The 25,429-nt window shown below is 39.8% G+C and overlaps 1 protein-coding gene across 1 annotated transcript in view; it reads left to right on the top strand.

The window, feature by feature from the left end:
* Positions 1–3,975: 3,975 nt before the first annotated feature.
* The window catches only part of LOC103802299 (focal adhesion kinase 1), a gene marked incomplete at both ends in the record, with an annotated part of 32,717 nt that continues 11,263 nt past the window's right edge, over positions 3,976–25,429 (top strand). The window contains 11 exons of the mRNA XM_009074757.1: positions 3,976–4,059; positions 5,207–5,224; positions 8,937–8,993; positions 10,317–10,337; positions 11,402–11,499; positions 14,245–14,329; positions 17,851–17,951; positions 19,397–19,512; positions 20,988–21,088; positions 21,986–22,075; positions 23,379–23,583. Coding sequence (XP_009073005.1) covers positions 3,976–4,059; positions 5,207–5,224; positions 8,937–8,993; positions 10,317–10,337; positions 11,402–11,499; positions 14,245–14,329; positions 17,851–17,951; positions 19,397–19,512; positions 20,988–21,088; positions 21,986–22,075; positions 23,379–23,583 — 976 coding nt within the window. The remainder of the gene's footprint in view (positions 4,060–5,206; positions 5,225–8,936; positions 8,994–10,316; positions 10,338–11,401; positions 11,500–14,244; positions 14,330–17,850; positions 17,952–19,396; positions 19,513–20,987; positions 21,089–21,985; positions 22,076–23,378; positions 23,584–25,429) is intronic.

The raw sequence follows: 25,429 nt of genomic DNA, 5'->3' as shown, positions 1-25,429 counted from the left end.
CCCTAAAATTCTGTGATTCTATGATGTGTCTAAAGGGGCTTTAGGGCCTGCCATGGGGTTGGTCTTGGTTCAAAGCAGGTGCTGGTTTTGCAGCTTTAGTATGTACTTATTTGGTGAAGGAAATTAAAAGGCCTTTAAAAATACAGACCCTGTTTCAGCTGTTAAAGCAGACTGTTCAGTAAGCCCCAGCACACATGCCTTTAAGAGGGAAGTAGGTATTTTGAGGAGAAACTGGTTTGTCATCCTGTTCCCCTGCTGGTGCAGCTGCTGTCACTGACACAAGCAGCATTTTAAAGTCAAAAGGGTTGTAGCTCTGAGTGCATGGTAATATGTTGGTTAAAGTTTCTAATAATACTGGTGTGCCATTGCTTCTCTGTCCTGTGGTTTAGATATATCCAGTAACATGCCCTGTGAAGGAGAAATTGGATCTCTTGGAGCAAGCTTCTCTACAGGAGCTGAAGGATTTTAGCATCCTGAAAGGGCTTCTCAACAGGTGTCCAGGTTCTGCCTTAGAATCACAGATTTATAACATAATGTCATTACACTTAAGTCACACATTGTGGTTAACTCCTGATCATGACAGTGAGGTGGAATGAGAGTTCTTCTCTAAGGTGCTGCTTATGAGCAGATCCTTTTTTAAAGTAGTTGCCAATTCAGCCACATAATTTAACTGAAATTTCAATTCAAATGAATAAAAAAGTCTTTTGGGGGGAGTAAGCATGATTTAAGTGAGGTTTTAGCAGAAGAAAGGTATTATATGATGTAGTTTGTCTATGAGACTTCCTGTAGCTTACCTAGAGTGAACTGAAATAAAGCAGGAGCCAAATGTCAAATCCAACAAACAGGAGAGGAAAAAATAATTAGTGTATTCACCTGATTTCAGTGTTAGAACACTTTAAAGTGCTCTTAATGAAGGAGATGTTGGCATAGGAAAGGATCTGTCTGTACCAGTGAATGATGAAGACTAATCACCAGCCAAGCTGTGAGTAGGATGGAAAGGCAAATACAATTTTGTTGAATCACTTGTGCTTGCAGAGCACAGTGCAGGCTCTGTGTCATGATTCCTGTGCTCCAAGTGAAGGTCTGCCCTGTGCTCAGCTCTGAAAGAGTTTCTTGTGCTGGGTTTGTATTTCTTAGTTCCATTTGAATTAGCTGGTAGGGAAAAAAAGGTGTCCTTTGCTTGAGTTTTTTTAGGTTTTTTTCATGTTCTTTTCATCAAGTCACTCCAAAAAGACAATGCTGAAAACTGTTGAGTAAATTTTGAGATGAAAAAATGTATTCTGAGTGCTGATGACTGTGTCTGTCAGCTCAGTTAAATGTTATACTCTACAGCTCACTTCTGAAAAGAAAAACAGTCTTGGCATAAATTACATAGTTATAAATTCAAATTATTAAGCAGTCAGAGGACTATAAAGGCTTTGTTACAGCTGTGGCTCTGCCATATGGTCACAGCACTGGGAGACATTCAGGCTTAAGGTTTAGTGCAGATTAATTTTACAAACCTTGAGCAAGTCATTAGTCTTCAAGTTCACATAGGGAGTTACTTGCTGCTTAACTCATCCAGCTCTCCCACTGACTAATAAAGTAATATAGTTAAAAATACCCTTAATGCTAATAAATTACAGTATTTCAGATTCCCATCACAGCTGAAAAGACTGGTGGTGTTACCCTTTTGTGTTTTAGCCTCAAGTGCTTCTTTTCATGCCTAGGAAGACCAGAATGAGTTGTGATGACAGTCTAAAGAGATTTCCTCTGTGTCAATGCCCAAGAAGTTCCTGCATTGACTGCACTGTCTGTGGTTAAAGAGTTCTTAGCCCTCCTACACTCCCTCCTTGTGTTCCATTCATTTGATTTGAGCAGAGACTTCTGCTTTGCTAGTAGTACCACTGCAGTATGACTAAGATGTTCCATGCAGTATCAGGTTTGGGGGTTATGCAGAAACATATTTGATGTGACAGCCCCATAGGGCTCATTTTAGTTAAGAAGCTTGAAAGCCAATAGATTTGTTCTTTCTACAGATTTTTTCAGGTTTTTTTCCTCAAATTGTTTTAGGAATAGATAACTAAAATAGAATGGGATATTGTATTTTTCAGCCTTCCAGTACTGGTTATCCACTCACACAATACCAGTAGGAGCCCCAGTAGTAACTGCCCTCTAGCCTGGTCTCTTCCTTTCTAGCATAGTTGTTGCATAGCAAGTAATTTTTTCCCCTTATTTCTCTTACTTTGGTTTTGTTTTTTGTTTGTTTTGGTTTTTTTTTTACCCAAGTATTTTAATGAGTATTTAGTATTGAGGAGAGGAGCTAAATAGAAGTAGTGCAGCTTTCAGCAGCATTTCTGAGCTTTATGGCCATTTAGGTGGGCAGCAGTGATACTCTGTCTGGAAGCTGGTGTGGAATGGTAGAAATCCTTCTAAGTAGGATTCATTTCAAGCTCGGAAAAGTATTGGTACTTTTTTATTTAATACTAAAAATCAGCTCATTACCAATAAATTTTGTTTTGTAGCTAGACCTGCAGGTGTATTAAATAAAAGACAAAGTGTCTTCCATTTACAGAACAAACTTTAGACAATACATCTCAAAGGCAGAGTTTGAAAGGCAAAGGAAGAGTTGGACTGTCACATCCCAGGGCATAAGGAGGTGTACTGATGAATTAATAACACCTTTTCCTTTTCGATGTGTCCTTGATTTGGAAGTGGTTAGTCAGGTTTCAGCAGCTTCTGCCACCCACGTATCAATGTGAGGCTGAGCAGCATTTCAGCAGTTCAGGCTTAAATTAGCTTTGTAGCCTGAGTAGACAGGTCAAGAGTTGAAACATCTCTTCCCTTTTAGATCTCCTGTGTTGCTTCCAGTGACTCTATACCTGTTCTTCTGTTTCAGTACAGTGTTGGGTTCCTTCATTCTTATGTCAACACCTTTTCAGTAGTCGCTTAAAATAGCTGCAGTAGTTTTTCTTCTCTTTTATAGTGTGTCCAAAGCTTTTTATGAGTGTCACCTGAGGTTTGTGTTAGAATGACAGTGCTGAAAATTGTGCCATGTGATGTAAGGAAGAAAAGTTGCTTTGGATTGCAGTAATGTGGGATACACAGAAATACTGATACACTGACTGACTTAGTCAAGAATTTTGCCCTCTCCTTGCACCTCTTTTAGTTATTAGCACTGAATCTGACTAACAGCCAAGAGGAGCAGACAGGTAACAAGACAAGTAAAAGGAGCCCATAGCCTCAGTTTCTGAGTTTTGTCTTGTGTCCTTCTTTCTCACCTTGTGGGATCAGTTGTGGCTTCTCTGTATTTTTCTCCTGCTCCAAAATCTCTCTCCTCCTGCAAAGTTCTTTGCTGTAATTAAGTGCAGTGGGGTGACTGGGAAAGGGGACAGTGCCCTGGGGTGTTCATGCAGAGATCCTTGGAGAGCTTAGAGTATCCATTGCCAAACAGATCCATAGGCAGGTCATAAAACGTGTGTTACATTTCAGTGGGACAGAGAAACTCTTTTTCCTTGTTCTGTGTAACCCTGCTATGTGAAATACATGTGTTGTTTTAAGGGTTCAGTGAGTCAATACATACATGTTTCAAGTCTTGTGACTGCCTCTTAAATTTGAATGTAGTGCAGTACAGTCTGGCAGGCCTTGGATGGGGAGCTTGGAAAAGGGGGTTGCACTTCTGGGATAGACAATGTTCTTCGTGTTGTTAATGGGTGGTGTGTACAGCTGGCAAAAGCTGACTTTTTAATGGATACTAGTCTTCTAAAAATTGAAACAAGAATTGCTATAGAAAGGCATTTGAAGGAAAATACCAAACATGCTTTAGAGTTTCAGCAGCAGTCGTTATATATTCGTTTGCGTATACAGAATTGTAATGTAAACCTTTACTTTTATGTTCCTTCGTTGTAGATGTTCTCTTCAGTCTCTTTTCTTTTATTTCCAAATAATTTGTTTCTGTTTTTTCTTTCTCTTTCCTTTTCTTGCCTCTTTGTAAAGGAGTCAATCACTGTCAGCATAAAGTAAAGAAAGCTAGACGCTTTCTGCCTTTCGTCTTCTGTGCCCATGAGTCGCCGCCCAAGGGTACTGCTCTGCTCTTTGTCTAGGCTGCCTTATTAACCCAAAAGCTGAATATACTAACTCACTTACTGTGTTTAAACTACTTTAGCCTCAGGTAAACAGAGTTCCAAGAATAATTTTGTTACGTTTCCCTCCCGTTGAATTGGATTTTCGTGCAGTGTCACCAGTTTGCTGGTCCCCGTTTTTACGGGGGATGTGTTTTCAAGCATCACATGCTACAATGCCAAACATGTCAATGATTTGATTTGTATAGCTGTGCAGCCCCTGTCTGCCATGGGTTTTTGCTAACATATTTGGACTTCATTCTTGGAGCCCTGATTCAGCATGCTTATGAATGAAATAGAACAGCAACAACAAGCATCAGCTGAAATCACTTCGGATTAAACACTGACTACAGCGATGCTTTTGGCTGCATACTGGTTCAGTACTTGGGCTGGACCAGTTTGGCTTTGTTAGGGGTAAGAAGAATTTCCTGTCTCAAGTGCATTAGCTTGTGCTGTGGGGATTGGTGTGCAGTAGGGCTGTTGCAGTACACGCGGAATCCGGTGCTCGTTTGAACATCTTCCCCGTAGAGTCGCTCTGTTTGCCACTAGTTTAAATTTCAGCTTGGTACAACTGCAATATATGCTCTGTGTAATTAATACTTGGATGATTCCATTTCTTACTCATGGCTTGGGGATAGCACAAGTGTGACAGGAGTGCATTTCCTTTGTAAGGCTCAGCACCAACTCTGCTTAGCCAAAGTCCTCAGTGTATGTGCAGAGTCAAGTTGAACCAACTCCTCTGGCTGCAGGAGATCTGTTTTGAAGTATTGAACAAAACTAGAAATTGACTTTTCTTATCAATGCATTAAAATGACTAGTTCCACTCCCAAATTGAATTTTTCTGTACACTGATGTTTGAAAGTCATTAACTCTGTTTCATCACACAAGCTTCTTAGAGTGTATCTTTGTCCCTTGGGTTGTAGGTGAGAAGTCTTAAATTCTGCTACTTTTCTGGTTTCTCTTGAGTCAGGTATATAAGATAACTACAGTCTGTATACTTTTGGATTACTCATGAATTTAATAGTATATTTTCCCCTCCCCCTTCTCTGTCCCTTCTCTCTCCCCCTCTGTTTTTCTCTCTCCTTGCATGCCACCTGGATCTGCAGATGAAATTAGTGGGGACGGTAATATGTTTTCTAGTCTGTGTGTTACTAACGTGCAATATGCAACTCTTATATCCATATACCACTTAATGCACATTTCAGTAATCAATTTTATAGAGCTTTTAGTGTTAAAAAAGCAGTCTGCTGTGGATGTTAGCTGATAAATATTGTACTTTACAGGCTGTACAACTAATGCTTTCTGCTAAACTGGAATTTCGAGCACCCGGGGATGGGGAACTGCATGTGTTTGCACTGAGAATTGTGGCATGATGCAAAGAAGGTTTAGAGGTTTGCAGGAGTGTCCAGGTTGATTGAAATGGTTGTATCACAATCATTTTGGTCAGTGAGTGAGATCAGTGGATATAACACCTGAGCAATGAGTCTACTAAGTAATACTCTAAAGATATCCAAGTGCTTCTTGCATAAAGAAAAGCTGTACAAGGTAGATTCATGCAGATTGAATACCTGAATATTAAGCAGGTTTCAGCTACTCAAACTGCTAATTATAAAGACAGATTTTAATGTTTCAGGGTTTGTTTTTTTCAGACCTTTGAAATGTATTTCAAAATATTTAACTTCTGCAGATTATATAAGTATTTCTTCCTCTGGAAACAAGTTGTGTTTTGGTTTTTTGAAAGAGATTTTGAGCTGTTTTTCTAAAGGATTCCATCTGATGTTGGGGAAAAAAATCAAACTGCTGCTACTAATAGTGTATGTATCTTTATTCTTCTAAGTAGGGCATAAAAAGCAGAAGGTGATAAGAAGAAATAGAGATAACTCTGTCTTGTGACCTTTCAGTAAAATGTAGAGGGGATGTATAATGTTTCATCTCCTTTCTCTCCTTCAGATACAAACTAAAGATACTACCGCCCTAGTTTTCTTTCTGAAACATGGAAGACTCAAAGGACATTTTTTCTGTCATAAATTCAGACATTTTATTTCAGATACTAACACTATGTAGCTTTTTTTATTGGAGCTTATCTTCCTTTATGACTTACACGCTCTGATAAATGGGAAAAATCCTGAAAAAAGAGAAGTTCAAACAGGTGGTTAAGATGATGAATTAGCTATTATGGATTTAATATCCTGGGATGCTTTTTCCTACCTTTTAATAAATGCATTCAGATGTAGTAAAGCTCAAATGGGCTCAGTCACGTGGACAACCACCACTACCTTTGTCCAAAAGCAACCTGTTCATTTTTCCATCTCCAAGAATCTGGGATTGTCCAATAGATGATAAGGTTCAGTGCTGGGCTTAATATGTGTGTGAGAACAGCAGTGCTGAGTCCTAGTTTTTATAGACTTACCAAGGACCTTGAAGATGTCTGGAATTGCTGCTTCGTTGTGAGTGCTTTGCACTTGAGACTGATACAACACATTCTCCTTTGGGGAGCAGCCTGGAGAGCCTTGCCTGGCTCAGTTTTGCTTTAGGCTCCATGTGGCTTCTGGAATATCTCTTAGCCAAGGTAGTTATGGTCTTAGCAGACTTGATAATAGTCTCAGAGTCTATGAGGGGTCAAGCCTGCACGTGAGGAAGGTCAGTTCTCTTTGCTGCAAAACACTGACCACAGGTGTTAATGCCTCGACTGAGTTGTCCTCTAATTCCCAGAAACAATGCCAGACCTGTAGGAATTATTTTCTGAATTTTATGTTCCTCTCCAGAGTGTTAAATGTGTAACAAGAAGTATGTGCTGAGTTAATTGCGAACACTGAATTTATGTGGATTGACTACTGAAGACTCTTTAGTTTCAGGATGATTTTGGGCAATGTATCAAAGCCACGTGAAGGGCTCTGTGCTGTTCTGAGAATGCTTTTTAAGTCATTAATTCAATTTAGAGATAAGAACAAGCCTCATCATTGATCACCGTTCCTTAATACCTAGTGTGACAAGTGTTTTGGGTTTTTTGAGTGGTTCTGCTTTCCAAACATCTTAAATTTTTCTCAAAGATGTTTATAGATCTCTTTCATCCAGTCCATTTCTTCATTAGATACTTCTTGTATTCTCAGCAGAAGTTACAAAGATCTGCCACAGTATCACAAGGAAACAGTGATTTATCCCCATCATGTTGGTGTTACACTACTGGTTCCTTTCAAACAGATGCTTATTTTTTAGATCAAACTGAGGCTTATTTTCTACAAAAACATTAGTTTATAATATAGGAGAAAAAGAACATAGGAAGAAAGAGATAAGTGCCTCTGGACTGTGCTGCCTGTTCTGAATTGTAACTGTCTTTTGACTTAATTGAATTTTCATTAGGTGACTCTGTTTTGCTGTGTCCTAAATAGAAATTGCCTAGCAAAAATTTGAGTTATGTAGAATTTCCTGATTCTGTTTTTACAAGACCTGATACTTTCCTACAGGAATTCCAAATCAAAATAGCCTTAATTTTCTTTAAGCAGTAAGAAGCTAGGATCTAAAAATGGCATTTACTCCCTGAAGTGTGTTGAACTTCAAAGGTTCTAGGCAACCTGCAGTTTCCTGATTGTTGAATATTCAGTTGGTCTGAAAATTAAGCCTCTTGTTTATCTGTGTGTGTAATATGGATGAGCCTTGCTCTGGTTTCAGAGTTGGTTTAAGCTGGTTGAGCTGAGGGCTGCTGCAAAAGGGAACATCCCATCCTTCTTCCCACTCTCACCGTGGCCTTGTCCCATTCACCATTCAGAAGACATTGCTCTAGAAATGATGCCAGGGAGGTGAAGGGATATCCATATGCTCCAGGGCAGATGGGCAAAAAGGGGGAGTAAATCATGACTTTCAGAGGCTTTGCAGTGTGTGATCACCTGAAACCAACCACAACAACTGGACAGTGGGGTTGAAATGATTCCATTTCGAGAACCTCTCTGTGCATTTAAAGTTCTGAGTAGGATTTAGCAGCATTAAAGTAAAAAAATGATCCCACTGTTGTGGACTGGCTTTAAAACCCCTGGAGGAATTTATCTGACCTTTAGGAAATTATTTGCGCACGATGGATGTTCTTTAGAGCAAGAGAAGGACCTTCTGATACGACTTGACACCATTTGAACCGTTTTGAGAATGAATGATGTACAAGTTTTAGGTTTTAAACAGAGGAAGAAATGCACTGTCATTTTTCTGAAATTCTGAGGTTTTTTCAAACACTGAGATCTTGATTTGTGACAGCACAAGTAGTGGTGAATTTCCAGTCAACAAGGAAAACTGAGACTAATGCAAGAAAAATGGGTGTAAGGTGCAAGTGTGGCTTAAAAGGTCTTTGTGCTCTAGAAGACTCCACGGCAAATAACTCACCTTGCCACACTGACAGTAGGTAGATGCTACCCTGGAACATCATTAGTGTCTTCTGCCTCTTTGACAAAAAAACCCTGGCAAACTGTTGTTCACACAGTTAAAGGTAAAGCAATTTGACTCATTAATAACATTTTCTCCTGACTGCAACGGAATTTGCTGCTAAAAAGATTTTAAGTCAACATTTTAGATAGGTTTTTTAAATACAGAACTTGAACTTTTTTAACTGCAACTGAATCTTCCTTTTCTTCCTTGTTGGGTGCATCTATGTGACGTAATATAATTGGCACTGAGGTCATTATCATACCATAAATTATGCATGAGCAAGTTTTATCCATGCTATTGTAAATACCTCCCAGCAGTGCTGAACTTGGGGGTTGTGACATATCAGCCTTGATAAATTGGAGATATTGTTCTGGAGAATTGTTTTCATCTGCTTTTCCCGAAACTCTTCAATTCCTCCCTTTGCAGAGACTGATGACTATGCAGAGATTATAGATGAAGAAGACACTTATACAATGCCATCAAGTAAGTGCAGTGGTTAACTTGGGAACTTTCTATCCAAAAGCTTCTTTGGTTTAGCAGGAACTGATTCTTGTATTTTCAGCCTTAAATAACACATGTGCAAAGAAAATGTTGTTTATGATGTTTTGAAAACTCATAGATTCAGTGATTTCAAGTTCAGGTTTTGAATCAAATAAAACCAAATTGTTTTGCTGCTGTCAGTGACTTCACAGTGAAATTCTTTTTAGGTCTCAAAATGTAGCTTTTTTTTGCTTGTGATGCTGAACATAAAGAGTGGACAAAATCTCTGGGATAAGAGGAAACTATTTGGAAAGCTTTGTGTATTGCTGTTGTAACTGTATCTCACCTTGCTCTGTGACAGATGTGGTGCTCTCCAAGTCTTCCATGAGAGAGAAAAACTCAACTGTGCCACATGCAATTTTGTTAAAGATGAAAGACTTCAAGAACAAAAAGAACTCAAAGTTCTGCTGAGTCTTCATCTTTGAAGTAAAACCAGTGATGCTTTAGCTGCCACAAGGGTTTAGTCTTATGGCCTATTTGAATGACAATATCATCTTAAACTGTCAAAGCTGATTGATTTGAAGTTCTGATTTTAAAAGTCAGTGTAAGAGGGGAGGATGGTGCTAAACTGGTGCCATGTTCTGCTGAAGGACCATGAATGTGTGAAGGATTGTTGGAGTTTCTGACATGTCAGCAACGTTTCATGATCACTTCAGTGCTCACAACATAGTTTCCACTACTGTGGAAAATACTTGCAAAGCAAGAATATATGTTTTGCAAAACATATATATTTGAACATCAGTATTTGAAAAGCAAGAATATATGTTTTCCAGAAGTAACCAGTGTTTTGAATGTCTTGCAGTAAGTCACTACATGATTCTATTAGAACATAATTGCAGGGTCAGAATGTACTGTGATAAATGATACCCTTGATTTTTTGGTAACAGATTAACTTTGTGTAATTTATTTTTTTCCCCCTGATCTTTCTATTTAAATTCTCGTGGAAGTAATTACTTGTGGACCCAGGCCTGGATGGTGCTGAATTCTTAAGTATGACTTCAATCCAAAGCCCATGGGATGGGCTGGTGAGGGGAAATTCATTAAGTGCTTTGCTGGATTGAAGGGGACTCAAGTGTTCAGCTCCCAAAGGTCTGAGTCAATAAAGATCACAAGAACAGACCTGTGACTTCTGCTAATGTAAACTTAAAATTGCATCAGTATATTTCTTCATTTTTTGTAAAAAAAAATGTGAAAAAAATGTTTGTCCTTGCCTTGATTTAAGAAGCTCTAAGTAAGCATTTGATTTTTCTCTTAATTGCACTGCAGAAAGCTATGGAATAGATGAAGGTAACAGGAGACCCTTTACCCATCCCTGTATGCTTGCAGTTTGGAATGATGTGGAGTTTTTCAGTTTACTATTCACTTTCATTTAATAAACATTTATTTATAGTTAAACCAGTTAGCTTTGGGATTTTAAAGAGGAAAATGCAGCACTTAAAAAAACCCAAAAAGATGAAAAATGCACTTATCACCTTGTTATCCAGCTCTAGATGACAATTATTTTTGTAGTGTTAACTGAGTCCAAATCATTGGCCACAAAGTCCTAAGCTGGTTGGTTATATTTTTTTTCTCTGAATAATACAAGTAGAGGTGAAAACATATACTGTATGTGCTTTTCTGCTAGTCTGAAATATTTTCCCATGTCTGCCAGAAATTAAATTGCAAATGAAGTCATTCAATTGCAATTGATTAAATGTTCTGCTGAAGTACTGAGCCATTTTTATCAGTAATATCCTCAGCCTGTTAAACCACGACGTTAACAAAATTGCATTAATTTCACCCAACATCTCAATTTTCCTTCAGTTGCACCGACAGAGCTGCAGTGCACTCAAAATTCTGCTCCTTCATTTTGTCTTTATTTGCCATGCACTTGTTTCTGTATTTTTTTTTCTTGCAGTTACCTCTTTAAAAATTCTCTGGGCTCGTTTGACGGTTTCAAAATCTAAAAATCCCACATAGTGGAGTTCTCTTAAATATCCCAAGGGATGTGTGTGCTAAGGCTGCATTTAACATCGTTGGTGTTGCCCTAAGCTGTTTGTGTGCTTTGTCTTTTACCAGCTATAATTAAGTATTCAATTATACCTATTGCACCGAAATAAGTGCACAGTAGTTAATTTAGCAATTTAGATTTCACAATTCTTTTTCCCTTGCTTTGGTTCCAACATCTAAGAGGTTTAAGAGGTCTCCACTGTGTGTGTGCAGAATCTGTATAGGTTGGTGTGCAGCAAATGTTAATCTTAGTTGTTCATATGTGAGACATCGAGTGACTTACTTTGAGTTTTGTGTCTTGTGGATTATTTCTTTGCCCTTCACCAGAAACTTAATATTTTAAGTGCATTATATTCTTGTAGCCAGAGATTATGAAATTCAAAGGGAGAGAATTGAACTGGGGCGCTGCATTGGGGAAGGACAGTTTGGAGATGTACACCAAGGAGTTTACATGAGTCCGGTAAGCTTCACTTCTGAAATAAAAATGAACAAACAGCAAAAGTTTTCTAGTTAAAAAATCAAATGTATTCTTTAGAGGCCTTGGCTGAGTCTTCTGGGGCAAATAAAATTTTGCTCCAGTGACAATCTCACTGGATCTCTCACCAAAAAAAAAAAAAAAAAAAGTTTGTGTGTTAATAAAGTTCCTACTTTTTCCTGAAAGATACAAAGTACTTGGACACTGATCCAGCAAAACCCCAAGAGTCACCTCAGTGAAACCAGGGGTTGGCAGGACTTGTGCAATTTAGCCTGGTGCTTACGTGTTTTTGTAGGCTGCAGCCATAGAGATTAAGGTTGTGATTTAAATAGATCAAAAATTAAGTTGGGGGGGAAAAAAGCAAGAGAAAGCTGGGAAAAAATACTTTATTTCAACCAATTTCAGGCTTATAATAATTCTGCAAGTGTAAAATGAAGATTTCTTTCTTGCTTGAAGAAATGACTGGGATTTTTGATAGATGATGCAAGAATTCGTGCAGACAATAATCTAGCTCTGACTTCAGAAATAGTATTTCCCAGGAACTGCTGGTTAGGATCCTGAGCTTGGTGGGTTAAATAAATCAAGTTTTAATGCAATATTTGAGTAAGGATATATGTTACTTCAAACTTGTCAGAAATGGGAACTAGGTGTGTTCTGATACCTTCAGTTAGAAAAGCAGATCTGAGACACTTTGCATTAGGAGAGATTCTTGTTTTTCATTCCATTCTGTCCAAGTGAACAGGAGTACTGAGGAGTAATGTTTCACTGTACTTGGGGCACAGTGGATAAATCTAGAGCTCTGTAAAATCAATTAAAGACCCTTTTCTTAGGGGCTGTTGTTTGGAAAATGCTGTGTCTCCTCTGTTTTGTGAATTGGGAATCAGATTTTGATCACATCTGTGTCTAGTATGAGGATTTGAAATGGCAACCTGCTGACTACTTTTATTAATAAAATTTTACTGCAGTTAAGGCACTTGAATATGTGAAGGGAAAACAGGAAGGTCATTACATTTTCATGTCATAGTCACAGAGTGTAACTTAGACTTTGGGAAGGAATCTTACAATAGACAAAAGATGAGTTCCAATAACATGATAGTCTTTCCATAAAGATATTCAGCCTGTGTGCAAAAATACAGGGGAGATTTCTTCCCTCATGGTCTGCTAGCTCAAACTTGAATCTCAAAAATTCCATTTATCCTTGTACAATACACTTGTAAAGTTCTTATTCTAGTGGCTGTGCAGCTTCCACCTCATCTGGAATGCTGCTGCCTGCCAGGTGTTCCTGGGGCATCACAGCCTGTGTTTGTAGCATCCTGAATGGAAAATGGATGTTTGCACACAGGATCCTATTGCCCCCATGTAAGCAAGTCCAGCAAGACTCTTTTGAGAGGCTGATTTACTGTGGAATTAATCCCAAAGTGTCATTTAAAATGGTGTTTGCTGCTCGGTACACAAACTGTGGCCAGTGTGATCCAAATGATCAGCAAACCCCTGATATCAAGGCCTTTTTCTGTGTTTATTCTGCAAAATGTCTGGAGCCTTGGCTGGTTTCAGACTTTGAAACTCTTGGTGCTCGTGCTGGTTATGGGATATTTCAGAAATCTTATGTGTAACAGCAGGAGAGGGATGGGCCTGGCAGGCATCCAGAGGTCTCATCCAGGGCTGATCGTTCAATCCTGGTTTCATAAGGGAATAAAGTCATGATTTGCCACTAATTTTTCAGTCAGTTTATGGCAATTTTATGTATGAGAAAAGGATTTAATCAATATTATCCTGCAAAGTCAACTTGAAGATCTCTGTTTTGAGCAACTTCGAAAATACACATTGAAGCCTGCAAAATGTAAATGCTTTTTTAATTCTGATAATGTCTGTAAAAACAGATTTAAAATAGGCCAAGCATGGACAGGCTTAGAACATAACTGTGAATCTTCAGTTCTCACAGACCCTAAAAACACAGTGAGGACATAAATCAACCCTGAGGAAAGGTTCAGGTGTAACCTGCTGATTAAACAGTGCACAATTCCCAATTTCCCACTTGGAAGGAGGGCACAGCCCTTCAGCAGGGCTACACTAATCAGAGAAGCTCAGTTTTAAAACACTTCAGCTTTTTCAACTCATTAGGAACTTCTCATTCGTCACCATTCAGAGGATGAACAATCAAAAGGGAACGATTGTTTCTGATTCTGATTTTGAATATGTTCTGTTTAAGTTGGTTGTAAAGCCTTGGCATAACTAACTGTGAAGCTAATATGTAAAATCTCTGTTTCACTTTCCTTTGTGTTCACAATTACAGCCAGTCTTCCCTCTGCAAGAGTCACAAAAAGTCCTTTATTTAGCTCTCCATGTTGTTTACTGCATGTTGTTTACAGTGATGTTTTCAGCTTCTATCTCCTTGTTTCCTCTGCTTTTGCTAAATATTGTCAAGAATTTACCATCCTCAATAACACAGAAAGTTTGCAGTTCTGTTCAGTTAAACTTACCATCTTTTGTCATGATTCTGGTGCAATTTAACATGGTTTGAAACAGATGTAATATTTCCGAGGCACTTTAGATGTAAATGTTGTACACATTGTGTCTTGATTGTATTTTACCGTTGAAGCTTTCAACATGTAATTTCTTGACTAAAGGTGTTTTATTTAATAGTCATTCTCTCTAAAGCAGATTTGCTAGAATTTGGAGGGACACCTTTTGGTGGGCTGTACTTCAGTTATTTCTCTCTCTGTCTTTCAGGAAAATCCAGCTATGGCTGTTGCAATCAAAACATGTAAAAACTGCACCTCGGACAGCGTTAGAGAAAAATTCTTACAAGAAGCCTGTGAGTATTAAATAACTTCTTTTGGGGTAGCTTCTGTCACTGGTCCTTGCAAAGCTGTGGATGCCCCAACCCTGGAAGTGTTCAAGGCCAGGTTGGATGGAGCTGTGAGCAGCCTGGGCTGGTGGGAGGTTTCTGTGCCCATAGCAGGAGAGTTGGAGCTAGATGATCTTCACTGTCCCTTCCAACCTAAACCCTTCTGAGATTCTATGAAAGACTGTGGCTACCTGTGCCAGAAACCTGTGATACTAATGTAAATCTGTACTTCCCTACAGTATGTGCCAGGAAACTGCTCTTCCATCTTTGCATTGTCCATGTGTATGATTGGCTGTGAGTTCTTTGAATTTCCAAATTGAGCCATAATGTTTGACTCCTGTAAGGCTTTAGAGCCACTTCTGGAATCTTACACATCTGATCCTCTATTTCCTTCTCTCTCCTTAATGAATTTTAAAAAACCAGCACTTTTTCCAGTGTATTACTTCAGAAGGTCAGGCAGTTGTATTTGCTAATAAAGTTGCTAAAAATGGTACATCTCAGAGAGATCTGCTTTGAAAATTCAGAATTAAAATTGATGATAGAACAAACCAATTTGCTAAATCATTGCCCACAAATACTGCATTCCCCAAATGGTACATGTGTGGAGAAGGGCTCTTTGTTGAGGTGAACAGAAACTTTTCTAAGGATATTAAAGTTACTGATTCCTCTATTGTTTGGTTTTATAAGCAAATTAAGATAGGAGACTTAATTTTCTACTATTATCCTCTGCTATTGTTTTGCACTCATAAAGGTATTGTATTATACCAGTAAATTAATTGGTTATGGCCAGATATTACAGCATATTTTATTCACTGTTCCTTTGTTCAAGGAATTTTTCCTAATTGTGTTCATAGCTAATGGCTCCTTATTTTTGAATGTCGGATTTTTCTGAAATGACTGTAATTTTTTCCATTACATTTCTCTCTTGGAACAGTAAATACCATTGCTTACAGCAGTCACAGGTAGGCTGCTGTCTCCTAACAATGTAGAAAATAATTGCTCACTGAATGCTCCTTATTGTGCTCTGAGCTTGACAGATTAGGAAATGCCACTGTAGTCGACAGATAAATAGAGCTTTTCAATTTTGATTTAATAGTTTTTGCCATTTCTTCTTTCTCTTTTTTATTCTAATTCCCATCTGTTACATTCCTCTTGTTTGCGTTCACACTGCAAACTCTCTCAGAAGAGTTGGTTAAATCACTGAATGAAGAAATTTCTTGCCTAATAATTTAATGTGAGGAATATTAAGATATTTTTGGGTTGCAGTTTTTTGCTTGTGGTGTAGTTTCAGTGTTGAAAAGATTTAGCAGTTATTGCCCATAATTTTACCACATTATTTATTCCTTTTTAGCTATGCCTTTCATAGGGAAATTTGCTTTATTGGTCTTTTTGTATTAGTCATAACATTTATATTTTAAAGAATCATAGAATTTAAGGGTTGGAATGGACCTCACAGATCATCTAGTCCAACACCCCTGCCCTGGGCAGAGACACCACCTCACTAGATCAGGTTGCTCAAGGCTCATCCAACCTGGCCTTGAACACCACCAGGGCTGGGGCAGCCACCACGTCCCTGGGCAACCTGTGCCAGTGTCTCACCACCCTTAGAGTAAAAACCTTTTTTCTCACATCCAACTTAGACTTTCCCTCCTTCAGTTTGAACCCATTCCCCCTTGTCCTATCACTGCAGTTCCTAACACAGAGTCCCTCTCCAGCTCCTTGTAGGCCCTTCAGATATTGAAAAGTTGCTAAGTATGTTATCTTAAGTTTGCCTGTAAAGTTTCTTTGCAGGAAAATGTGTTATTGAACTGTTATAACTTTTGGTCTTACAAACAAGATTATCCAAGGATTTTTGTTGGTGTTACAAGACTTGCTGGTTATACAGCTGCTTTGTACCTGTGTGCAGAAGTAGAATTAAGAGCTCATCAGAATAGAAATCCAGAAACACCTCCTGGTTTTAGTTCATGATTAGTTTAAAGCCAAAAGATAGCAGGTTTTATTCTTGCTATTAGGTAAGCTGAAACAGATCTTGCAGTTTGGTAATTACTGCGTGTTTCTGTTGACACTACAAACTCTAAGTGTAGGAGAGCTACTACTTCAAGATCAAATTAAGGATGTTCATCAAGAATATGTTACGGATTTTTGGCATGTGTATGTTGGAAGAGAAGAACTTAATTAAATGACTGATGTTTGCTCTAACCTGCCAAATATGTCTCCCCCAAGCAGGAGTAAGTGTTGAGTCAGACGAGGCATAGGGAGGTGTCTTGAGCCAAGGGAATGTGAGGGGAGCAGAAACACTTGGATGAGGACCTATTGGAAAGAGTCCAGAGGAGGCCACAAAGATGGTCAGAGGGCTGGAGCACTTCTGTTGTGAGGACAGGCTTGGAGAGTTGGGTTCTGCAGGCTCTCTCAGCCTGGAGAAGAGAAGGCTCCAGGGAGGCCTTAGAGCCCCTTCCAGTACTTAAGGGTGCTACAGGAGAGCTGGAGAGGGAATTTGGACAAGGGCAAGGAGTGATCAGCAAGGGGGTAGGGTTAGCTTAGATACTAGGAAGAAATTCTTCCCTGTGAGGATGGTGAGGCACTGGCACAGGTTGCCCAGAGATGTTGTGGCTGCCCCATCCCATTTTTTTCTCCTGAGAAAGGAAAAGGAGAGAGGAAGGAGTGATATAAAATAGAGAGAAATTGATTCAGTGCAAGAGCAGATATACTTCCAATAATCAACCTATAAAGCTTAGTACAACTGTTCTTTTCTTTCTTAGCTTCCTTAGAAGTTGGGCATGCTTTGACAGTCACACACAATCACAGAATAAGTTAGGTTGGAAGGGACTACAGTGGGTCATCTGCTCCAACCTCCCTTCTCCAGCAAGGACAGCCTAGAACACGTGGCTCAGGATTGCATCCACATGGTTCTTGGATACCTCCAGTGAGGGAGAATCCATGACCTCTCTGGACAATCTGTTCAGTGCTCAGTGACTGCACGGGAAAGAAGTTCTTCCTTGTGTTCAGGTGGAACTTCCTGTGCATCAATTTTTATTGTTCCCTTTTGTTTTATTGAGCAGTCTGGTCTAGTGCAAAGTGTCTCTGCTGATGGCAAGGAGGTTGGAATTAGATGATCTTCTTTCTTGCTCTCATGGTTTTTCTTTCCTCCTCTTCCAGTAGAAGGGCACAGGTCATGCACTGGTTTGACTTAAGTTATGTTAACTCAGGTTATGCTCAGCCAGGGCTGAGAGCCTGACCTGACTGGCACTTTCCAGAGCAGGTTGCTCTGTGTGAGTGGTGAGTAGAACTAAAGCAAGCAGCAGTTTCTGCTGCCCACAGCACATGCAATGAGCAAGACACTATTGCTTGCAAGCAAGGGTTTCCAGTTATTTCTAGTCCTGTGATTATGTTTTCTGGTCATAGGCTAAATGCTTCCTAACTAACTTCTTTATTTTTATTTGATCCAAGGTTTTATGTAGCACACTGAACTGTTTTTCTCTCTCTTTCAGTAACAATGCGTCAGTTCGATCACCCTCACATTGTGAAGCTCATTGGAGTCATTACAGAAAACCCAGTCTGGATAATCATGGAGCTCTGTACTCTTGGAGAGGTATGCAAAACCCTTGTGCAGCTTTGCTTTCCTCTCCTTTAGCTCACACATACCTTTGCAAAAGACTGAAAAAACACTTTACAGTACTAAGACATGATATCAAACATGATATCATACTTGTTTGTAGAATTAGGGGCTCAGAAACAGGAGTGGAAGCATTTGACCTACTCCTCCACTGAGGGAGCTGCATCACCTCATTCCAAAGTGATTTAGTCAGAGTTTTCAGAGAATTCAATTGCTGTTCCAGAGGGAGAGCATGACCTCTGTCAAGATGATGATAATGTGATATCATTTAAACAGCATTTGCAAACATACCTTCTAGAAGTGAAATTGTGGTAGATCTTTCATCCTGCCTGTATAATCTGCATTTTCCCTTAGAACACTGAATTTGTTAGGGGTTTTTTTTCCTATAGAGTCTCTGCAGCAGGGGCCTTAGATACAGTGACTTCCCTCATTGTTTTTTGTTTTGGCTGAATGGTTTAAACAAAACTGCATCTCACTTTTTACGATCAATTAGTTTTCTTTGAGCCATATGTTTCTGAAAATGTGACCCAGTGACATTTCATTCTGCATTGTATATTGTCATTTTAATTATCAAACTGCTGTACATGGTCCAAAAAATACGTAGTGGGAACAGACAAACCTGCAGCAGAGAGGGAATTTTCTGTCAAAAAAATTGCAAGTTTCCTTTGCAGTGCCCAAATCCCTTTTCAAAGCCTTGTTTTAATTTATAAGGAGACTCTAGTGCCACCTTCCAGTAGGTCCTGACTGGGAATACAGCTTGTAAATATTCTGCATGGATATTGGCTACTCTGTCCTAATCCAGTGCTTTCAGCACATGTAGGTTGAAATTAATGCTTCCAAAACAGTCCTGATCTAATCAGTATTTGGCTTGGCCAGGAACTGTTTTGTTCTGAAATGATTTGGTCCATGTGCTGTAATATAAATAAATCTGTGCTGTACTCAAGGGTAGAATCAATAAAAGGTCCAGGAGTGCTTCACTCTGGAACAGCAGCAGCAGATGCTCTTCAAACGAGGCTTAAAGCAGTGCACAAAATTAACAGGTTTTGTTGTTTGGCTAACAGTTTTCATGTAGAAATAACTGCTCAAATTTAGCCCAGAGTAAAAACTATTGGTGGCTGCCCCAACCCTGGTGGTGTTCAAGGCCAGGCTGGATGAGCCTTGAGCAACCTGATCTAGTGAGGTGGTGTCCCTGCCCAGGGCAGGAGGGTTGGGACTAGATGATCTGTAAGGTTCATTCCAACCCTTAAATTCCATGATTCCGTGATTCTGTGACTCATGGAAGGTGGTTTTCTTTTCTCATCCAGCCTTAAGGAAGTCCTGCCCATTGATACTCACGTAAACTTGACAGTTGAGATATGCCTTGTTCAAATTTGTAAATTTTTTTTGTCTTCTTTCTGATTTTTCCATCTTTGTGCAAAAAGTTGAGATCGTTTCTGCAAGTAAGAAAATACAGCTTGGACTTGGCCTCTCTGATACTCTACGCTTACCAGCTCAGCACAGCTCTTGCCTACTTAGAGAGCAAAAGATTTGTACATAGGTAAGATTTCATGCATACATATGTGTACTTGTCTATTTTTATATGTAACTGTTTAAAATTTTGTGGAGTGTCATTTTTGCAGAGGCTTCCACTGAAATTTCCCCCTTTTCAAGGGTGACACCTGCTGGTCCATTCCTGCATTGACTCAGAGCTGGTGCTGGATTTTAGTCGGAGTAGTTTTCTGCTCAGTTGTTGCTTTGTGGTTACAGGATTTTTTAAAGCTGTGAGTCAACTGTAATCCTCCAAATATAGAAAAGCAAAACAAGGGCAGATGGCTTCTTAAGTAAAGAGGAGGGGAAACAAAATATTTATAAAATACAAGTATTTGCTTAACCAGAAAATGAACCTAAATTTCCTTCGTGGTGTGTTTTGAATTTCGTTCCCTTGAATTTGAACATGAGCTTTCTAGGGAGAAGAAACTGACTTCAGCCTCTTACTTTATGCAATTAAACTTTCACAGTACTCCAGTTACTGTGTACCATCAATTTTGAACTTTAGCAATTTATTTCTGCTTAAATATTTACCATCAAATTCTATATGTGTTGTGATAATGTATATGCAAACACTTATATGTAAGTAATATCTATGTGTATATACATAGTTGTGTACATAGATATCTATGTACATATACATAGATATTTATATTAAAATGTTGTAAATAGGATTTACACTCTTGGCATCCTGGCCTGTGTCAGCAGGACCAGGGCAGTGATTGTCCCTCTGTGCTGGGCACTGGTGAGGTCACACCTCAAGTACCGAGTTCAGCATGGCAAGAAATGGGTATAAAATGAAAGAGAGAACACGCGGGGCAGCCGCGGCGACCCCCGGCGGGGCAGGGAGAGCCGGGCTGGGAATCCCCGAGTGTTCCCGGCAGAAGGAGAGCAGCAGACGGCAGAACTCGGCAGCAGTGATGACCTCCCCACAGCAACCGCAGCTCCCGAGCGTAGCTCCTACCTCCCCGAGCGCCGATCCCAAGAGGAAGTTTTCCCAGTGCTCAGGTCTTTTGCAAAGGAAAAGGTCTTTTGCAAAAGAAAAGATGTCCCGCCCCAGTGGCCAGGGTCCTTTGTCTCTCTTAAGTATCCGAGCATCTGATAACATGTATGGGGAAAAATTCCTTAAAGCAACAGAGGAGCTCCTACCAAACCCTAACAAGGAGGCTCAGAGGGAACCTTCTCACTCTCCACAGCTACCAGAAAGGAGGTTGTAGCCAGGTGGAGATCAACCTCTTCTCCCAGGTAACAAGTGACAGGGCAAGAGGAAATAGCCTCATGCTGCACACTGGAATTGCTGTAGTGAGTTCACTGCTCAAAGCTAAATTTGTCAGTACTTAGTCACAGCTGCTGAAATCCAGCATACAGGACTGAGATCATAAACCATTTCCTTACCTTTGCAGGGCAGGAGGCAAATTTCCTTCAAGTGATATTTCCCCACTTTGTTTTTAAATGACTAGAAATACTGTCTCCTCTGTTTGGCAGGGATATTGCTGCTAGAAATGTGCTGGTATCTAACACTGACTGTGTGAAATTGGGTGACTTTGGTTTATCCCGATACATGGAAGACAGTACTTACTACAAAGGTGAGTTGACACTCTGGATCCTTCTTGCAGATCTGTTAGAACACAGTTGCTTTTCACAATGTTGGGAAATTAAATAGATTTTCTTGGTTTAGCTGTTGTATTTGGATTAAAAGGCAAGTTATTCAACAGTGTAATAGTGGCAGTAAACTCCTACATGTTTCCTTATGAAGAAGAATCACAAGGTCTGATATAAGTTGCAAAAAGCAGAAAATTCATGTGTAGATACAGATAAATGTTGAGTTTGTTCTGTCATGGTATGCTGCAAACCTCAGATGCTACTGGACTAGGGACATTCAGTTCAAAAATTGCCTTGAAGCTTCCTTTTTTCCCCATTTTGGATGGAATACTGAGCTTTGGAGTCTCCAGCAGCTGAGAGATATCCTGCAGTGCTTGATAGGTGGGAAATAACAGCAGGAAAATGCAGATTGCATGTTGAGTACCAAACAGCAGCACTTCAAAGCTGGTGTATGTTATGAAACCATGTATTCATAAATCTCATCTTCCATATATTTCTGGTTTCAGTCATGTATTTTAACATCCCCTTTTTCTGTCCTGTACACTCCACTGTTTCTCCTCGTTTCATTGGTCTCATTTCACTGAGCTACATTATATCCTTTTAATTGCTGAGAGGAGAAATAATTTTGACCTGATCATTTCTTGGTGTGTTTTTGGGGTTTGTTGTTGGGGTCTTTATTGGGAGGTTTGGGGGATTATTATTATTTTGGGTTTTGTTGCTTCTTTTCTCTGGTTTATGTATGACCAAACAACGATGTCGTTATGTATTGATAGTTGAAGGGCTCACTGGAACTGGGTCTTGCCTGTGAAATGTTCCACTGAGAACAGAATTTTGTTTGAGCTCAGTAGTAGGGATAATAGCCTTGTCTTCCTTCCTTGTAGCTTCCAAAGGAAAATTACCTATCAAATGGATGGCTCCAGAGTCAATCAACTTCCGACGGTTTACCTCAGCTAGCGATGTGTGGATGTTTGGTAAGTGAACACCAAGTGCTGAGGGTTCTTTAGTGTCCTGTTGGAGAAGTTCAGTGTTTCATTTTAACTACTGTAAATGAATAATTTCCAGAGACTTGGTACAGTTTTTACTGTACTTTCTGAAAATTTCTTCCAGCATATTTTCCATCTCTGCATTTTTCTTTCCTTTTCCTACTCGGTGAGCCTGAAGTTTCGTGTGCCTTTTTGCCTCTAGTAAGAAGCTGACAGAAGTGAAGGTACAAGGAAATTAGCTCATAGTTGTAATGGAGATGACATTTTTCTGTTGGTTGTGGTTTGGGTTTTGTGGTGGGTTTGTGTTAAACCATTGTTATTTGCTATTTCTGTTTTATATTTTGTCTTTTTCTTTTATGGTATACACCTGCTTCCTTGCTTAGAGTGTAGATCAGCCTAAGGAATGTCCTGTTTCCAGATCTTTAGGGCTAGATTTCCACTTGATTTGTCTTTCATAGCTCCTGCCAGCTTAGAAAGTATGACCAGAAGCTGAGCATAAATTAGGGAATAAAGGGAATAAAGTGGGAACATCCTGAAGCTTTGATTTTTTTTCCCTAAATATGCAAGTTATTATATGAATCTGATCACCTGTTTTCAAACTAGTCCAGGCTGCTGATCTGGGCAGACAGGACACAGGCTGTGTTAGGGAGCAAAGGGGATGAGACTTGGAATAAGAGCAGCAAAATCAAGTTAGAGTTCAGCTCTTTACAAATTAAAATTTGAAGGGTTTATAATAGTTGGAAGAAAACTCTAGTGCATTCATAGTTGGAAAAATAAAGCCTAGGGAACATTTTGACCAATCCTAAACTGACAGACCATGTTTCCCTTTGTGCTTTTAGCACAGTTTCAATAGAAACTGGTGTATTACACTATTACATAGTTTCAGCACAAAAGAACCTTGGGCCAATGCCAGTGTTAAAACACCCTTAAAGTGAAAATACACTCTACGTGTCGGAACAAGCCAAAGGGAAAAGCAAACAGCTCATTCTGCCTCGTAAGAAAAGAGATTTGAGTATGAGCAAGCACACTGATTCAGGCTAGGTGAAAGGCAGTGAAGTGTGAAGCCAGGCTGCTGTGGGTCATGCTTCCTGGGCAGTGGGTGAGGCTGATGTGTGTGTGCAGTCCTGCTCTTCACTCCTCTGCTGCCAGCAGGTAAGTCCACACGAATTCCACAGCTCTGTCTTGGAAGGGATTGCCTCATTCAGTACAAAATTGGGGTTTGTTTCTTTCTTAACAGGTTTTGTTGTTTGCTCACCCCGTGGAAAACGTTTTGTGTGTGTGTGTTTCTCAGGTGTGTGTATGTGGGAGATCCTCATGCACGGGGTAAAGCCCTTCCAGGGAGTGAAGAACAATGATGTGATCGGGCGAATCGAGAACGGTGAGCGGCTCCCGATGCCTCCAAACTGCCCTCCCACCCTCTACAGCCTTATGACCAAGTGCTGGGCGTACGACCCCAGCAGGAGACCCAGGTTTACTGAACTTAAAGCACAACTCAGGTAGGGTTTGACTTCTGGAAGGTCATTTTCTTGTTGAGAAATATTTATTTTCGCTTTATCTTCTGTTGCAGTGTTTTCTTTGCTGTGGAAAATGTGAGACGTGGTGTATTAAGTTTTATCTTCTGCAGACCAGGTTGTTGCTAGTCTTTTGGAAAACTGGACCTTATCTGTTAGAGAAAATTACATTAGGCAATAAATTCAAATAACTGGAAATATGAATCACCTTCTTTCTCTCCCAAGAAAAACTCCACATTTTGCTAGCAATTTGTTTATAATTTTAGCTCCAATCCGTGGGGAGGTAGAAAGAATGTAGAGTGATTATCTGGACAAACATGCTGTGGACTTTTGGAGTAGAAATGTATCTTTTCTTAAATAAATGAAGCATCAGCTGAGTGCTGTTGGAAGTTATTTTCACCACACGTAGCACAGGAGTTACACAGACACAGCTGTCACAGGGCACTTACAGAGCTGCAATAAATGCAGCATCATTAGCCAGAAATTCTTTTGCCCTTAGTAAACCAGGATATAGACTGCCTTTTGTTTATCTTGGAATAAATGGGAGCACACACCTTGGAGATCAGTCTAAATTCACACCTTAGTTTATTCTGCAATAGGATATTCCAGTGTCCAGATCCCCATTTCACCAGCCCCAAAGTGGGAGTGATGTTTAAACTTTGAAACGTCAGACACATCTGATATTTGTGACCAAATTGGGTCACAAATGCTGTGACTTCTGGATGAGTGCTCAGTATGTATTTTGCATAAGTCAATACAAGCTTCAGACAGTACATAAGTATTGCACACTGACAATCCACTCCTGGGTCTGTTGTAATTCATTGCCAAATTCTCTGGTTTTATCTTAGCTCTTGTCTCAAAGTTGTGTTTTGTGGCATATTCTATTTTCATAACATCACTTTCTGCTGTTGCTGGATATTCATGGATCAAGATAATCCATAGGTGGCTGCAATAAGGGATAATTTGAGTTATGTATCAACATTATGGTGCTGTTTCTGAGATGCTCTATGAATAACTTGAATACTTTTAAGTTTCTTCCTTTTTCTTAAAATCTCATACAATTCCACCATCTGTCACTCTGGGAGCTCCTGTGTAGACTAATAATTGCCAGAGCCAGAAGACTTAGCCCTTCTCACAAATACCTCACTGACCTTTTGGGGGTGTGAGGTTAACCACAAAGGAAGGAATGGCAGGTCTGCATAGGGACTGCAAGGAAAAGATGTGACAAAGTTGTGTGATTTGGGTAATAGGTGGAAATTGGCAATTCTCTTGCTTTTCCCTTTTTTTTTTTTGGCTCTGGAAGTATAGGATTGTATTAGATTTGCAGTCTGGTTGTACTGCTAACTTAAACCTGGCTGGCACAGAGGAGAATGAAGCCCTAAAAAACGTGACTGGGAAGAATGCTGTGGTGTGCAGACCCAAGCAGGGAGAGTATCTCACCAGCAAGGAAAGGATGAGTAAATCCCCAGCCTGGCTCTCCTCAGAACCAGCACCCAGGACATGTGGCAAGGCAAAGTCTTGATTACACATCAAAATGTTTCCCAGTGTGCATGGGTGAGTTCTGAAACAGGTCACCCAGAAAGACTCTGGAATTTCCATGCTGGCAGACTTTCAAAGCTTGACTGGAAAAGACTCTGAGCAGCATGGAGCACAGCTTCACCAGGAGACTGGACTTGAGACCTCCCAAAGTCCCTTCCAACCTAAACTATTCACTCACTCTAGATGAAAAAGGCACTGAGTGTAGTGGGGATTTTGCTCCTCTAGTCAGGCTGGGAGATTTGAAGCATTGTTTAGAGGACAGCCTCTCTCCTGGGGCCACTGCTAAAATCCA

Source organism: Acanthisitta chloris, unplaced genomic scaffold (assembly GCF_000695815.1).
Source record: "Acanthisitta chloris isolate BGI_N310 unplaced genomic scaffold, ASM69581v1 scaffold6015, whole genome shotgun sequence".
Classification (NCBI taxonomy): domain Eukaryota; kingdom Metazoa; phylum Chordata; class Aves; order Passeriformes; family Acanthisittidae; genus Acanthisitta; species Acanthisitta chloris.
This window is presented reverse-complemented; position numbering and strand designations above follow the sequence as displayed.